Source organism: Pteropus alecto, unplaced genomic scaffold (genome assembly GCF_000325575.1).
Source record: "Pteropus alecto unplaced genomic scaffold, ASM32557v1 scaffold44, whole genome shotgun sequence".
Lineage (NCBI taxonomy): Eukaryota > Metazoa > Chordata > Mammalia > Chiroptera > Pteropodidae > Pteropus > Pteropus alecto.
This window is the reverse complement of record NW_006436812.1, coordinates 5,261,645-5,278,459: the sequence shown is the minus strand read 5'-3', so window position 1 is coordinate 5,278,459 and position 16,815 is coordinate 5,261,645. Positions and strand designations below refer to the sequence as shown.

Here is a 16,815-nt window from a genome sequence, read left to right as displayed (position 1 = left end):
TCCTTGAGGATACTCAGTTCCACGATGCAGCGTTTCCAGGAGACTTGCAGATGATTTAGGGATGCAGTGTTGCTGCTCCTGGGGTCCATTCTAACTGTCTCTCCTGCAGTTGCCCAAGCTCCATGCTTGGGTGCAACTGGGTGCTCCCTGAGACTGTGCCGTGCATCTGCCCCTCTGGTCCCCACTGCTGCAGCCTTGGCTGTGCCTGCATCATCCTCTCCACAGCTACCAGGTCGTCTTCCTAAGAAGGCTCTCTGATCATGACACTTTCATCCTGCCAGTCTCCTCCACACTAATTTCTCTGCCTCATCTTCCATCAAGGAACCCACCTCTCCCTGCATCAGTCCTGGGAGAGGTGGGTTCCTTGATAGAAAATGAGGTAGATGTGCCTCATACATGTGCCTCACACCAGTCCTTCAGTCCTAAACACTTTTCTTCACACCCTTTTTTTGTGCTACAAAGGAGAAAAATGAAAAAAGAAATTTATAACATGTAGGCCTAAAAACAGCCAGGATACCCTATAGTAGGGCTACGGAGCATGGCCTTCCTCCCACAACCCAGCAAACCCAATGTGGGTGCAGCAACCACAGCTCCTGCCAATAAGTTGCAGGCCTTTCAGAATGTTTTCTGTTGGACAATGTTTAGGACCATAACCACCCCTAAGTTTATTTTTTTATAACATGGAATTAAATGATAGTTTGAAGAATTTTAAAGGGAATAAAAGAGCTACCGAAAACTATGCAGCATTCATAAACTTTGAGAGACGGATAAAAGTGCAAATTTGAAACTGACCCAAATGAACCAAAGTAATGTAAACAAGTCTTTTCTAAAACTGAATTCTAAGGGAACGTAAAAGGCACAGATTCATATGGAAATTTAGAAAACTAAGAAAGAAAGAGTACATAAATTAAAAGAGAACTGATAAAAAGAATCTTCTGGAAAATGGCTTAAAGACCATGAGTGGCTCTGGAGCCAGAGGCCTCCTGCCCACCCACGTCTGCACCCCCCCATACTAACCCTATACTCCTCTTTCCTCACCGTAGAGGGACATCTGTCAGTTGGTTTACACTTGCATTTTACATTTGCATTTTTGGCTTATTCTTTCTCATGGCAGTGAGTTCTGTAAGTTCACTACATACGGGGAAAAAACGAGCTCTTGTTTTTTGTTTGTCTGAAACTTGACACAGGAGCTGTGCGTTAGGACTGTGGGTAGATGACGGTCCATGATCCCCATCTTGTGTGTGACTCACAGACTGTGGTCCTGTTCCCTTTCAGCCTTTATTTTCTGGCAGAGTCACCATGTGTTAGGTGCATCCTCCATAGATGGCCACTCAGTCCCCGACTGGCCTCCCGGTTGGTGGCTTCTCAAAGGGACGGGTCTGGAATGGAGGACGGCCTTCCCTCCTTGCACCAGCCGGCTCTAGAAGACGCTGGTCGGATGGTGCCAGATGAAAGGTCAGCTCTGCCTTGAGTAGTGTCCATGCTCTGAGAAGCAGGTACTCAGGATGCCCCTGGCTGCACTGAAACCAAGACCTCAGCCCCTAATCACAGCTGGCATCTCCCTCATGGATGGCAATAGGCCACCTTTCTGTCTATTCCGGGCAGCCTGGCGAGCCCAGCTGCCAACTGTCCTGCCGGTTTCCTGCTTCGCACCCAGAGGAGCTCCGTGCCACATGTAAACATGGAGATGTCACTGGGTGCTCTCCTCATGAGCCCATAGGGAAATTCAATCCCTGGATCAGCTGTGGCCCCTTCCGGGTTGGCTCTCCCCAAAGACACCGCAGCTTGACCCTGTAAGCTGCCAGACCCGCTCTTGGTTGGGACCTTGGGTTCTGGAGATCGGGGTTTGGCAATCACCTTAGATGTGAATGTTCCAATGCTGATTCCTGGTGTGAGGGTACCGATACACCCAGTCCACATTGTGCCTTGATTCTCATATCCATCATAGAAAACAGTGATTAGAAATAAAGGTGCAGGGTAAGATTAACTCGGAGGGAGGTGACGTCTGCCTGTGCACCCACTCGCCCTGCCCCTGCCAGGCTCCTCATGGCCCCTCATCCTCTGCGGGTGGCTGCAGGTGGGCGAAGCTCAGGAAGACTTGTTCCAGTGAGATCTGGCTCACAGAGTAGTCGTCCACTCTGTACTTCTCCTTGGCCTTCTCCAGGATACCAAAGACCTTAGAGAAGCAGAAAAGCTGCTGTTAACAAGCCCTGCTTCTTGGCTGGTCTGGGAGTTGTCTGGCCATAAGGAGTGGTATGGACCCCATGGCCCTACCTCTGCCCAGTAAGCCCTTAGAGCTCCTGCAGGGTGAGCAGAACTCTCAGAGGGAGGAGTAGGTTGTGCTTGGTGAGCAGGCCCAGGGGCTGTGTCTCCTCCTCTTTCCACCTAGGAGTATGGCCTCAGGCAAGCTGTGTTCCCTCTCTGAACTAGTTTCCTCTTTTGCACTAAATTTTTCCAACTCAAATATTTTGGGTATAAACCCCCAAACCTAGCAGATATTAGGGTGAGTGTTAGAGCAGAAATTGCAAGTGATTATTCCTTGGAAAGATCCTAGAATCACCACAAAAGAAGTGATTGCTGGAGGGACTTTCCCCAGCCCCGGCTGAAGTCCTTTGGGGCCCATGCTCACCTTCGCCCAGCTGAGGTTATCACCAGGCAGGTGGTAATGGACCATCCCTTGGTGCTCATCTTCCAGGATGCTGCCTGCACAAAGGAGAGACCTTGTCCCCATGAGGGCTGGGCTAGAGGGCTAGGGGAGGGTGACCTGGGCCCAAAGAATCGTGACCCTCATCCCAGGGGTCAGGGATGTGGGACTTGGTAGGGGCAAAGCTCAGATGCCTCTGTGCAGCCTCACACACCTTGGAAGGTCAGGTCTACAAATGCCTTGAACTGCTCCAGTGCCTCCTGTTGCCCGTCGCTCTGGACCTTGGCCCGTAGGGAGTAGCCGCTGCCAAATTTGCTCTTGAGGTGCTGTGGGCTGCCCAGGCACTTGAACTGACCCTGCACCATGATGGCCAGCCGGGTACACAGGGCCTCACATTCTTCCATGCTGGGGAGAGGGGATGGAGGCCTGACACAGGGCTGGGGAATGGTAACGCCTGCCTTCCATGTCAAAGGCTCATGCAGGTTGGAAGGTATCAACACCCAGATCAGAGTGTTCCTCATTCCTTTGCTCTGAGTGTGGCCCACCTGACAGCATCTGGGATTCTACTCACAGATTCTGTACTAGCTATTGTCAGGTCTCTCTCCACCCGGCCCCTTCTAGCCCATCCTTTCTACAGCCCTCGTCCTAGCTCTTCCACTGAACCACAGAGACCCCAGAGCTACCTATGGGAGGTGATGATGATGGCCTTGCCAGATTCACGGGCCCTTGCCACAGTGTCCCAGAGCAGGCGCCGGGCCACAGGATCCATGCCATTGGATGGCTCATCCAAGAATATGACCGCAGGCTCTCCAAGCAAGGCAATGCCAGTGCTCAGCTTCCGCTTGTTACCACCACTGGAGTAGAGGGGGTGAAGGAGGGGACAAGGCTGATTATTAGTATGGGATCCCTGGGTCCCAGTAGAGGACAGGGCCCGGTGATTGCAGAGAGCCCCAGGTGGAGAGGAATGAGGGAGTGTGCCTGGAAAGCCCATCTTACAGAGCTGGAGGCCCCAGAGAAAGCCGTGCCCAGGGGGTCGGACCACACACCCACGTGAAGCAGCAACACCATCTGTCTGCGCCTAAATGGTCTTGACATCACCTGTGGCTGGTCTTGCCTCCAGAAGGCAGGAGCCAGCAGGGAAACTCCTCTCATCTGGGAGCTCTGGCTCCCAACCTGTGTCCAGTTCCATGGTAAGGGAGACCCTGACCACCCTGGGAAGACCCATGGGTCATCAGGTCACAGGGCAGGGGAGGGGCTGCAGCACAGGTGTACCTGTAAGTCTTGACCAGCTTGTTAGCATGCGGCTCCAGGAGCAGGCCTCGAAGTGTGTTCTCCACATAGGCACTGATGTGGCGCTCAGGGATGCCCCGGAGCCGGGCATACATGATTAGTGTCTCTCGGCCCGTCATGTGGTCCAGTAGGGCATCAAACTGGGGGCAGTAGCCGATCCGCTGCCGTACCTGGGGTTGGAACACAGCCAGGGAGGCAGCAGGTCAGAGGGAGATTCCTCCAGGTTTCTCCCAGTCTATTTGTTCAGGGTGGTCCATTAGCAGGTGCATGGGCCTGGTACCACCCAAAGCCAAAGCTGGCCAAGCAGCACTTCAGCAGGGACATAGGAGGGGTTTGCCAGCTCAGGGAGCCCATGGGCAACCACACTGCCCCAAAATGAGGAGTCAGAGATGGGCCAGAGCCTTGTTCACTATGGGCAGTGTGGGGATGGGTTGGTGCAAGAATGTATAAGTGATCACCACATGCAAATATCTGCTGGTGTATCACCCACTCATTCATTCATCAAATGTTTAACAAACATCTAACTTGTGCTTGGACTTTTCTTTCTTCTCCCTCTAATGAAAGAGAGGTTGGCTGGCATCACCTTTGGGGAGGGGCATTGTCTGGTCAGATGGTCACTTCCAGCAGAGCCAGGGTGCTGCATGGCCGCCACTATCTCCCACTACCTTCAGCAGCTGGCAAGGGACAGGTAAGCCTGGAGTCTGTGGATTCCAGAGACAGGGTTTCTTTTCTTTACCCTCCTTGGGGTTCTTAGGCTTCCAGCATCTGTGTTTAATTGTCTGGGAATATTCTTAGCTATTACCTTGTCAGTAATTATTTTTCCCTCATTTCCTCCTTTCCTGCTGGAACTCAGATTAAATGTATTTAGGACTTCTCACCCTTTCCTCCATTTTCTAGATTACATTTATAATTTTCTCTTTCCTACATATGTTTTCAGTCTTGTTTAATTCTTCAAACACAATGAACACAGCTGTTTTGTAAGCTGGGTCTGGAGATTGCAAATCTAGAGTGGTTGGCTTGTTTCTCCTGTAGGGCCCTTGTGTCTGCCGGTTCTAATCATGGGGCCTGTCTCCTCTGTTTAATTGTGTGCTGCTCATAGGCCTTGAAGCACTATTTGGGGGGTTCTTCAAAGCCTAGGATGAAGGCTTTCTTCCAGAGAGGGTGTGTATTGAGATCTGACCCCTGCTGCCGGTTTACGAGATGTGGTCACTCCCAGGCACAAGCTCTTCTCCATTCCTTTTCTTGCTCTGCTCAGTATATAGGAAACCTTCCATTCAATCCTCAGGGGTGAAGGAGCAAGAGGGAGACCTCGTTCATCCTTATCCCAAGGGGCAGCCTTTTCGATTCAGCCCCATGTGGGGAAAGTCTCCTATTATACCCCCACCATGGGCCTTTGTTTCTATCTTCTTCATTCAGCAAGGCCCCTAAATCCCCAACCACTGTCTGGAACACAGTGGCCCTCTGTGCCTCTCAGGGCTCCTGAATTTCAGCCAGAGTTCCTCACCATGTTGAGTACTCTTCCATGCTCTTACCAATGTGGTTTGTCATTGATGTTTTATCTGGCTTTTGGTACTGGGATGCCTGGTCTGAACAGCCAGGGCACCATTATTGTAAATCTATGTACACAGACTGGAGAGAGCCTGTTCTTCCGAATGGGACAGAGCGCTGTGAGCACCATGCCCTCCCAGGTCCACAGAAACGGCTTCTCTGGGAGGGACCCAGTCTTGGCCCTGCAGCCAGTCCTCGGCCCTGCCAGCCAATGGGGCCCTCATCTTCCTGTTCTCTTTCTCCTCCTCATCATTGTCTTAGCTCTGTCCCTGATCACTGCTTCATCCTGCTGTCCCCTTGTGAGCAGAGATGAGCAGCATCTCTGCCTCCAGGGCACCCTCTTCTCCCCACCTCCCTGGCAGCGCCTACCTTCCCGATGTCTGAGCTGATGCTATAACCCCCGACAAATGCATCCCCAGAAGTGATGGTCTCTTCCCCAGTCAGCATTTTGAAAGTGGTGGTTTTGCCAGCTCCGTTGAAACCCAGCAGCCCGAAGCACTCCCCTTTCTGGACTGCGAGGGAGATCTTGTCCACGGCAAGGAGGGGCGCCCGCTGCTCATACACCTGCAAGGTCCCAGGAGAAATCAAGGCAATGGGGAGGTGGGGAGCCAGCTTCCTGGTGGCTGGGTGGTGGGGGCAGACCAAGGGCCTGCAGAGGGTGTCCGCTTTACCTTGCAGAGCTCCTTGATGACCAGGGGAGTGTCCAATGGGGAGCGTGGGCTGGGGGCTAGGATTCGGTTCCTCTCATCTGCCACGTCCTGGTCCTCAGGAAGCCCTGACGGCTGGGTGTACACTTCCATCTAAGTGTTCCAGGAAAAGACCATACAGGTGAGGTCCAGTCCGAGGAGTCCTTTTCTGTGGGAGAAGGGGCTGAGATCTCTGAGATGGCCCACTCAGCCCAGCCCAACTGTGTGGACTCAGACCTTTTAAAAGTAGAGCTGGGGGGCCCTTAAGGGCTGAAATTAGCATCAAACAGACACAAACTGCTTGAGGAACAAGGATGGTGCAGGACTCATGGAGAAAACCAGGAAACTCAACTGAGGGATGTAAGATTTTAAATATGTGGACAGAAACTCCTCTTCTTAGAGGTCTTAATATTTTAGAGAAGCCAATTCACCCTGGGTTAATTTGTGCATCCAATGTGTGGTGTCAGCAGGTTTCATTTGTTTGTTGGGACTAGATGTATGTGACAAATACCAGGGTGCCTGGAGTACTGCTGAGACCAAGGACCCAAGAGGACCTCAACCCCCTTGAGGCTATGAATCATGTGGTGCACATACCCTCTGGCCATTGCTGGCCTCTGAGGTCCTCCCTGTGGCCTGGCCTGAGAAAGTCTGGCCTCAGTGGGAGACCATCCTGGTGCAGAGCTGCAGGAGCCACTCACCAGTGCCCGCCTCCTCCAGAAGGCACAGATGCAGGTCTTCAGCCTCCATAGCAGGTCAGTCTCAATGAGGAAGAGCAGGGTGAGGTAGGCAAACCCTGAGGCAGCCATGGAGGTCACAAACCTGCCGATCCCTGGGGAGCTCCATGCATAGAAGTTCTCCTGGTACTGGATATCTGTGTAGGCAAAGGAGAGGGTGCTGCACCCTGTTTCCCCTAGCACCCCTCCTCCACCAGGTACCAGCCCGAGTCCCTCTTGGCCCACCAGGTGCCTACACCCCAGCTATCCACATGGAGACTGTGAAGGCATAGGGTCCAATCAACTTCCATGTTGTCACTGTCACACAGGGACCCCAAACACTTCCCACATTTTGGGGTGGTTTCATATTTTAAGGAGCACCTATGATAAGTGACCAAGTCACGCCCTTGCTCACTCACTCACATACTTGCTTCCTCACTCAGGGACTTCACTGAGACATAAAGACAGGTAAGATGTATCTCTCTCTCCCCCAAGTCTGTCCTATGAAATAAGAAAGTAGCAGGAACAGAGCAGATACTGAGTCTGCCAGGGGGACGTGCAGGGCTCTATAGACATGACAGCTGAGCTGCCAGCTAAAGACTGTTCAAGACACAGAAAGGGTGTGTGGTGGGCTGAATGGTGGCCCCCTAAAAAAAATGTCCATGTCCTAATCCCTGGAACCTGTGAATGATCTTACTTAGATATAGGGCCTTTGCAGATATAATTGGTTAAGGGTCGGCCAGGCAGGAAGGAGGAAGTGCATATCATTCCAGGGTGGTGGTGAACACATATCTTCTGAAGACCCTTCTTGTGCTCATGCCTGGGGTATCTTAGTGCTGAGACCAGGGACATGCTCTGACACATCAAGGGCCACCGCCCACTCCAGAGCCTCCCCAGAGGACTGCCTTTATAGGAACAAGGCTCCTGGGGATTCCCTGGTTGGTCCTCAGGAGAGAGCAGAGAAAAAAGGGCTGCCCGTGTGGGCCTGACACTTACTGTATTTCCTGCAGTAGTGGGCTGCCACCTCGGATGAGGTGCAGTACCTCTTGGTCTCATAGTTCTCATAGAAGCTGCTGACCGCCATCCCCAGACAGTGGTTGGGCAGCACCAGGAACACATGGTCTAGGGTTCTAGAAAGTTCTTCTAACTTTACCGCTGTGTGGAGAAGGCACAAACAAGTTAGCACTGTAGGAACACACCACACTTGCCCCCAAGGACAGATTAAATCAGGGGAGGCAGATTCCCGATGTTCTCTATGTAATGCGTGTGGGTCAGGACACTCAGCTGGCATCTTCCACAGATCAGGCACCAGGCCTTCCTGGGACAGCACCTCCCAGCTCATGGCCCCAACTGAAACTGCAAGGGGGAGGTGCTGCTGGAGCATGGTCTGGACCAGTGTCCAAATCAGTGCCACCCTGACCCCCACTCCCCCTGCATTTTGGGGCAAAGAGGTTCTATGGGTACCCAGGTTGCCCGGGAGTGGGGGGCAGTCTCCAGGCTCCCACCTGGGATGCGCATGATGGTGACCATGAGGAAGGTGGCGATGCCTGACAGGATGTTGAATATGGTCAGCCTTGTGTAGGCAGTGGCTGCCCCCGAGAAAAAGAGGTTCATCAGGTACATGAGGGGGATGATGGCCCAGCCATAGAGCATGAGCAACAGCAGGGCGTCGGCCACGTGGCCATCCCTTGTGAAGGCATGTACATCGAAGGCTTTGAACACCACCTGCAGCAGCACAGAGAGGGGAGATTCATGAGCCCACACAGCAATGCAGGAATCCAGACCCATCTGCCCCACAGGCTGAGTCATCCCCCATGGTGGCTTTCAGTCCTGGGACCCTTCCTAGGGTTCCCCCTTCTTCCCTTTGCTGATGGAGCTGTCACCAGGGCACCCTGTTCCAGGGCCAACCAAAGAGGTGAATAGGCTGGGGCATGGAAACTGTTAAGGGGGATTCCTGGCATTCCCAACCATCCTCTTGGAACCAGGGCTGAGCTGTCAGAATGGGCCCTGGGCTGGCTGAGGTCTGTGCAGGGGCCCCAAGGCAAGCCCCCTGGATCTGCAGGGAAGGGTCTCAGCACCAGCTGCGACTCTCACCAGCAGCAGCAGAGTGGGGACAAGGAAGGAGATGAGGTCCCACAGCAGAGCTGAGAGCCAGAAAGTGGCCACGTGGACTCCGCTCACAAACTGGATGTGCTTGGCCTGGACAGCCCTCTCGCTGACTGCCAGGATGGAAAATGTGCTGGCCAAGAATGCCATGGCGAAGAGCAAATTGAGGGCGATGTCAAATCCCTTCCGGCCCCTGCAGGAGGACAGGGCAGGTCAGGGACAGAGCACATGACGTCTGGGCAGCTGGGGGATTGGTTCCTTGTTCACTACCATTCAAAGCATGTGATGCAGTGGCCCAGCTGCTAAAGGGGTTTAAGAGAGAATGCCAAAGTTGGGGGAGAGAGGGTCTTGGCACTGGGAAAATCCACCCCCTGCCCCCAAAATAGCTCTCCCTCTGGACTTCCTGTCCCCAATGACAGCAGTGCCACTTTCCCAGTAGCTTTTAATCTGTCTCCTGAGCAGCCCAATCCCCACAGACACTCAAGTATCTCTCTGCCTTTCCCACATCTGAGACTCCTCTGCCTGGTTCTCTCTGTTCTGCCCTTGTAAGACAACATTGTTAGGAGCCTGCATGGCTGCAGCAGCTCACTGCCACCCCCCACCCCACAAGTGCATTGTACATTTTACATTTAGTAGCCAGCAACACCTTCTAGAAACTGGTTTTGATGGCATTATTCTGTTGCTTAAAAACGTCCTGAACATTTACACAAATGGTACCGAGACAACTGGATATGATTTGACCAAAAAAGGGGAATGCAGTACTGACACATGCTACAACATAGATAAACCTTGATAATGAAAGAAGCCAGTCATGAAAGGCCGCATTTTGTATGATTCCATTTATATGAAATATTCAAAACAGGCAAATCCACAGAGTCATAAAGTAGACTAGTGGCTGCTTAGAAGTGGAGAGAGGAATGGGGAATAACTGCCAGTGGTCACAGGGTGACTTTTGGGGATAATGAAACGTTCAATAAAATTATATTCTGGTCTAATAGGTACATGAAAAGATGCTCATTTCCCTAATCATCAGGGAAATGCAAATCAAAGCCACAATTAGCTATCGCCTCACATTTGTCAATTGCTATTATCAAAAAGACAAGAAATAACAAGTGTTGGTGAGAATATGGCTTAAAAGGAATGCTTGTGCACTATGGATGGGAATGTAAATTGGTGCAGCCACTATGGAAAACAGTGTGATGGTTCCTTAAAAAGTTAAAAATAGAACTACCATATGATCCAGCAATTCCACTGGGTATTTATAGGAAGGAAACAAAAACACTAACTCGAAAAGATTTCTGCACCCCCATGTTCATAGCAGAGTTATTTACAATAGCCAAGACATGGAAACAACCTGTTGTTCATTAATGAATGAATAAAATGGATAAAGAAATGAATAAAAAATGGATAAAAAATGTGATATACACACACACAAACATATATAATAGAATATTATAATAGAATATTATTCAGCCATAACAAAGAAAGAAATCCTGTCATTTGTGACAATATGGATAGACCTAGAGGGCTAAGTGAAATAAGTCAGAGAAAGACAATACTATATGATCTCACTTATATGTGCAATCGAAACAAAACAAAACAGAAAAACCCAAAACAAAACTTATACAGAGAACCAATTGGTGGTTGCCAGAGGAGGGGACTGGGCAAAATGGGTAAATGGGCCAAAAGGCACAAACTTCTAGTTATAAAATACATAAGCCATGGAGATGCAGTGTGCAGTATGGCAACCATAGTCAATAACACTGTATTTCATATCTGAAAGCTGCTAAGGGAATAAATCTTAAGTTCTCATTAGAAGAAAAAAATTTATAACGACATATGGTGATATTAACTAGACTGTGATCATTTCGCAATATAACACAAATCATTAAGTTGTACACCTGAAACTAACATAATGTCATGTCAATTATCTTAAAAAATCATATTGTGGTGATGGCTCCACAACTCTGTGAATATACTAACAACCATACGATTGTATAGTACAAACGGGGGGATTGTATGGTAGTGAATTATATCTCCTAAGCTGTTTTTTTCCTGCTGCCTGTCTGTTTCTGGCATAGAAAGGAGTAAAAATGACTGCCACTGTGTCTCTGCTTTTGGGGTAGGGATGGGAGGTAGCCGAGAGAAAAGAAGACATGGTAAGAGCCAGAGCACAGTCTAGAATGGGGGGTGGAGATGAAATTACCCCCCATTAATTAGCTGCACTGGAGTGACTGTTCTCAAATTAACTGATTTTCTTGGCTTTCTCTACATGGTCTTTAGAGTTTTGGGGCCTCTGTGACCGGGATGAGGGAGAGTCCTACACAACAGTGGCATGACAAGGCCTAAGGAGAAAGACACCTCCTGGCTCTCTAACTCAAGGCCGCCAAGGGGCAAGGATGCCTGACCTTGCTTCGTTCTGCTGTCCTCACTCACACACATAGCCAGGGTGGTTTTGGGACCCCCTAGGGTCAGTGGCTGGTAGGAGCCAGGTACAGATTTGGGAAGAGGACATTGCCACCCTCCAAATCAGGAGCTCCCTGCAGGGACTGCAGTGCATGTGGGATGGGGTTTCACCAGCATATCTGCTATCCAAAACAAGGGTGAGTATGAAGGGCTGAGGAAGATGTGGGGCAGGGATTCCCCCTGCCAAGAATAGGAAGCTTTCTGAGGGCAGAAACTATGCTTTATTCACCTCTGTGGCTCTTAGTGGCCCCTGACATTACTGAAGGGGTCAGTCCTGAGGAATAGTCCTGATAAGAGGTGCAGAAGCCTGGCCTGATGGGGATGGGGTCCTGCCCCAGGGGCGAGGGTGGCAGGGCAGTGCACGTACTCGTTGAACTGATCCTTGGCAGCCTGCAGCGCACTCCGAGGCTGGGGGTAGTTGGAGACTGTGATGGAGGCCCGAGGACCGCATAGCATCTTGAACAGGAGGTTGTCCACGATGGCTAGTGCAGTGGCCGGGGAGTGGTATGCCTGGTTGTTGAACAGGGTGGTGACGACCGTCTGCTCACCGACATCCCTGAAGGATGCTGCCACCAGGCACCGCTCATTAAAGCCGCCCCCCTCCACTGAGGCCCTGAAAATCAGGAACTCCTCCAGGTCACCTGGAGGACAATGGCAGAGTCAGCAGCACAGATTACCAGTCCCCATGGCCCATGCTCGGGGGAGCTCTGAAGGCCTGGAGGGACTGTGGAAAGAACAAACCACCTTCTACATGCACAGACACTGTCCACGGGCCATTCCACCCTGTATATACACTGCCTGCTCTGGCTCTGCCTCTTACTCAGCTGTAAAATGGGGACAGTGATGACTACAGGATTCAAGGGTCAGTGAAAGGATAGAAACACATCAATAAATCCTAGTACTGATAGTTATAATGGTTTCCATCAAAGCCTGTTGTCATTACACAAGGAAAAAGGTCAGATGTACTTAAATACATGTAGTGATGTGGTTAGAACTAAAAGGCCCTGCACTTGACAAAGAAACAGGCAATTTGACCTTCCAGATGAACTCAGGCCAGGGTGTCTATGGCAGTTTCCTAAATTCCCCAGAGTCACCGTGCACCATGAGAGCCCTGTAATTTTTGGGCTAGGCTGGGTGACAGCCAGAAAACAAGGCTGGAGGACACATGGGGGTGACAAACAGGGGCTTCTACCATTGTTTGGGCTAGTCAGGGTCACAGTTGCTGGCAGGGCCAAGTGGAGACTCTGGGCTGCAGGAGCTCCAGCCCAGCACAGTGCTCACTGCAGTGCCAGCCTGTTCTGGGCTGCCCATACATTCAGCTTCTCTTAAAGAAGAACCTAATTCCTGCCAAGATTTTATGACCATTCCATATGCCAAATCTTAAAGTTGCTGGCCAGGAAGTGGAGGGGAGCAGTAAAAAGAGAAAACCTTCAGGCACAATCCATGTAACCAGAGCGCGATGCCTACTCTAAACCCGGGGCAGTGTCCAACTGCCACTGCCAGGGATGCAAGGTAGTTTTGGTTTTAGGATGCTGAAAGAAAATACCATGTCACATTAACGTATATTGTGACCAGCCTAGTAAACAAAGAAAAGGCAACATAAAGATCATCAAAGTTTCACATTTTGTTTGAATGGTCCTAAAATATACAACTTCAAGAAATGACTGCCTGGACAAAGTTTTAGCCCTAGAGATGATGCCTTGTGTCTCCCTCTGACTCAGTGCAACAATGATGGGGTGGGAGAAAAATAGGAGTCCTACCGTGCACAGGGCAGTGAAGAACTAACAACCCCAAATGTCCACAGGGCTCTGATAGCATGGCTCGGGCCCTGAGCCCCCAAGGATACTCCTTACCCAACACCTCTCGAGGCTCCTGGCCCTCAGCCTGCAGCATGTCCTTCAAATGCTCGGACAGCTGCTGATCCAGCCGAGAAGTCCCAGGAACCGAGAAGGGCATGACGGTTCTGCCGTACTCGCCCAAGGTCAGCTTCAGTATGGGATCGTCGAAGATCTCGGAGGAGTAGTTGATGGCCAAGAGGGCCAGGGTAATGCACGTCACGGGGACCAGGACCTGGGCCACTACCATCTTCCATTCCCGCCAGCTGTATGTGACCTTCTTCAGGAACATGGCCCAGAACTGCTGGCAGTGGAGGGTGAGCTGTGGCAGAGGGGACAAGGTAACGCGAATGCCACTCTGGAGCCAGTGCATGACCAGCAGCAGGCACAGTCCTTGCATAAGCCTCGGGTCTTCAGCTGATGTTTGTGCCCTGGGGCCCCTGGGCTTCTAGCAGGGCTCAGTCAATGACATGTAGGACATATATGTACACGTCCTTGCAGGTACCAACGTGGGCCTTGGGGGTCTCACAACAGGCAGGGCAGGCACTGTTTCCTTGTCATAAGACATTAGGGGACTGGCTGCAATCCTACAGGGAAGCTAAGTCCTCTGCCTTCTCCTGCTCCTAGTAGGAGGACCCCAGCTGCGCTTGGAGGTGGACAAATTTCCCTCAGCTGCCTGTGTTCCCCAAATTTACCCCTTTACTGTCCTCTAAGTATGGGGAGCACCAGGGCTCTGAGTCAGGTCGACAGGGACTAGACCCCAGCTCTACCACACGCTGGCCATGCAACCTTGGTCAAGGCCTCAGTGTCCTGTCTATAAAATGGAGCCAGTGTTGCCTCTACCTCATCAAGTACTAGCACACACTAAGCTCTCAGTGAAGGGAGCACTGTTCGCATTATAAGCAAACATTTGCTCTTATCCGTGAGTGGCCAAGTTAGAACATTAAGAAGTTACAACTGTTCTGAGATTTCTTCCTCCTTGTCAACTCATGGGAGCATGAGCTGTAATCTGCCCTCTTCCCAGGGCACTGACACTCCTGAAGCCATGTCTTCCCTCATGGACTCTAACATATGAGGTTCAGGGGTCTCCCAACCTTCCTGTGCTGGCCGGCCCCAGCCCCAAGTGCTCACTCCGGTGTTGAGCTTGACGGCAGTGCACTCCTCCTTGATCAGGGCGCCGATGCCATCGGTTGGGTCCATCGTCCCACACAGGTTGCTGTCCACTGCCCAGTCACTCGCCCGCCTCTCGTGTTGATACTGTAGGGCAGGCAGCTGGATGGCCTGGATGTCCATGCTGGTGTCTACCAGCTTACCGACCCTGTACCAAGACACACGAGGACTGGTTGTGACTCAGCTCCCCAGGGAGGGAGAAGCTATCGTTCCACCAAGAAGGGAAGCAGATGCGGAAAGAGAGTGACTGTCAGAGGCACTAAAGTAGAATGACATCAGCTTCATCAGTTGGTTAGTTCATTCATTCATCAATAAATATCTCTGGAAGACCAGCTATTGTAGCCAAGCAATGTACAGGAGAGAGACATGGCAGATAGGGACCCTGCCCATGGGGACCCCAGTCTCACGGGGAGACTGACCAAGGTCAGTATTTATGACCAGGCCTTCTTTCCAGAGGGGCAGGACAAGGCTTGGGGCATGATACTTGCACTGTGTTTAAATATACTTAATCTGTTGATTGCTCTAAGCTGTGGGTCCTCAAGGAAAAACATCTACCTAACATTCTATTTTTGCATTTCTAGTTCTTAGTACTGTATCTGCCAAATAAGCATTCAACAAATGTCTGATAAATCTGTCAATCATCTCGAGCTCACCCCATAGTTCTGAGGGTCTGAATGCTAAATTTTACATCTTCATTATGGATGGAGGCACACTCTGGATTACTATCTAAAGCTGAGAGGAGCTTAGCAAGCCTGTTGCTGCCATGGTGCTCCTGAGAGGGACCCCAGAAGACGTGCACACATTCCCAATGTGATGAGAGCACAGTAGCCCTTTGCTTTCCGAATTGCTGCATGTGTCAGAAACCTCACTGGGTTTGTGCAGGTGTTAATAACAGAGTCATGATTCGAATTCGGGCTCTGATAGCCAGCCCACTGCCTGGCTCCTACCCCAGGCACAGGTCCAAGTGTTCAAGGTGATAATCAAGAGAACTGCTTTATCATTATGCTTTAAAAAAATTATCCACATTGCTGAGTCCTAGGCTGATGAAAACACACGTTTACTGACCTTAAGAATACTTCCTCCATTGTGGTGACAGAGGCCCCAAAGCTAGCGATGCCCAGCTCTTTCTGTTTCTTCTCTAGTTTAGCAAAAAGACTTTCAAACCTGAAAAATGACCCCACATGATGAGTTGCTTTTCAGTGACTTTCCAGATAATTCATTCCTAAATATACACCTCTGTGCAATATGGGGGAGGGCAAAAGGAAGTGAGCTCCTTGAAATGCCATTAAAAAAAAAATAAAAGTCAGGTTTTGTTTTCTGCTTTATTTTCCCCCACATAACATCTTATGAGTTCTTTGGCCTGTGAGGCATTCTTTGATAGTATACACTTACACGAGATCACAAAACCAACCAAAATATTCATTTGATCACAGGGCAGGGAAAAACTTTCTAAGAAGAAATCACAAGGGAAAAAGATACGACCCATGTAAATGTAAAATATCTGCATGGGGAAAAAAAATCCCACAAAATTAGGCAACAAGAAATTGGAAAAAGTTGCAACAAAAATGATTCCTTCCAGCTCGGCCTGGCAGCCCGGACTCAGAAAGCAGATTCACCATGCACTGACTATCACAGGCCCAGGAGCTGAGAGTTGCCCACTGGTCAAGCCTAACAGGTGCAGGGGGGATGACTCTAAGCATGGAACCCTTAAGGCCCACTGAGCCCTCTTCTTGAATCTCTACCTGTGCGTTCTCTCTGGGATGTGTACCTGTGAGTGCTCTCCTTTGGAAGAATGAACGACAGCTCTGCTCCAGCGCTGCTCTCCAGAGTGGCATTGGGGACGTGATGGTGGACCAGCTGGGAGATGCTTTCAGGGTTGCAGTGAGGCTCCTTCACCAGAGTCATGTGGTAGCCTGCACCTGGAACACAGTGAAACCCCACATGAGGCTGTCTCCCAGGTCTCCCTCAGATTCACAACCCAGGCAAGCTCATGGGAAAGAGGCTAGAGCAGAAGACAGATGAAACAGAATGAATGCATCTCAGAGCTCCTCAGTGCTGTCCTGAAAGTCTTACACCCTGCTCCCTAGCTGAGAAGAGATGCCTAAAAACTTGGGTGCCGAGCATGGTAAGGAGGTGAAACCCAAGCCAGATTTTGGACTTCAAGTCTCAGAGGCTACAGTATATACCGTCCCCAATACCTATTCTCCCCAATTTCTCAGTAATGGAACCCCAGGATGAAGGCCACCCTCTTCAGCCCGCCGCCTCCACCCCCAACTTGATCACTGGGTCACCATGTGGTTGACATGGCTGTGTGCTGGGAAGGGGAAGCTGCAGAAGCAAGGTGTGCAGCTCCTGGG

The 16,815-nt window shown here is 50.7% G+C and overlaps 1 protein-coding gene across 1 annotated transcript in view; it reads right to left on the bottom strand.

Annotated features, from left to right (window-relative positions):
* Positions 1-647: 647 nt before the first annotated feature.
* The window catches only part of ABCA3 (ATP binding cassette subfamily A member 3), a 40,911-nt gene continuing 24,743 nt past the window's right edge, over positions 648-16,815 (bottom strand). Inside the window, exons 19-34 of the mRNA XM_025048403.1 lie at positions 16,227-16,377; positions 15,524-15,622; positions 14,420-14,606; positions 13,307-13,610; positions 11,821-12,094; positions 8,976-9,180; positions 8,387-8,606; positions 7,878-8,036; positions 6,867-7,039; positions 6,154-6,282; positions 5,852-6,046; positions 3,917-4,104; positions 3,328-3,498; positions 2,859-3,049; positions 2,630-2,703; positions 648-2,176 (exon numbers count right to left, since the gene is read on the bottom strand). Coding sequence (XP_024904171.1) covers positions 2,045-2,176; positions 2,630-2,703; positions 2,859-3,049; positions 3,328-3,498; positions 3,917-4,104; positions 5,852-6,046; positions 6,154-6,282; positions 6,867-7,039; positions 7,878-8,036; positions 8,387-8,606; positions 8,976-9,180; positions 11,821-12,094; positions 13,307-13,610; positions 14,420-14,606; positions 15,524-15,622; positions 16,227-16,377 — 2,852 coding nt within the window. The 3' untranslated portion in view covers positions 648-2,044. The remainder of the gene's footprint in view (positions 2,177-2,629; positions 2,704-2,858; positions 3,050-3,327; positions 3,499-3,916; positions 4,105-5,851; positions 6,047-6,153; positions 6,283-6,866; positions 7,040-7,877; positions 8,037-8,386; positions 8,607-8,975; positions 9,181-11,820; positions 12,095-13,306; positions 13,611-14,419; positions 14,607-15,523; positions 15,623-16,226; positions 16,378-16,815) is intronic.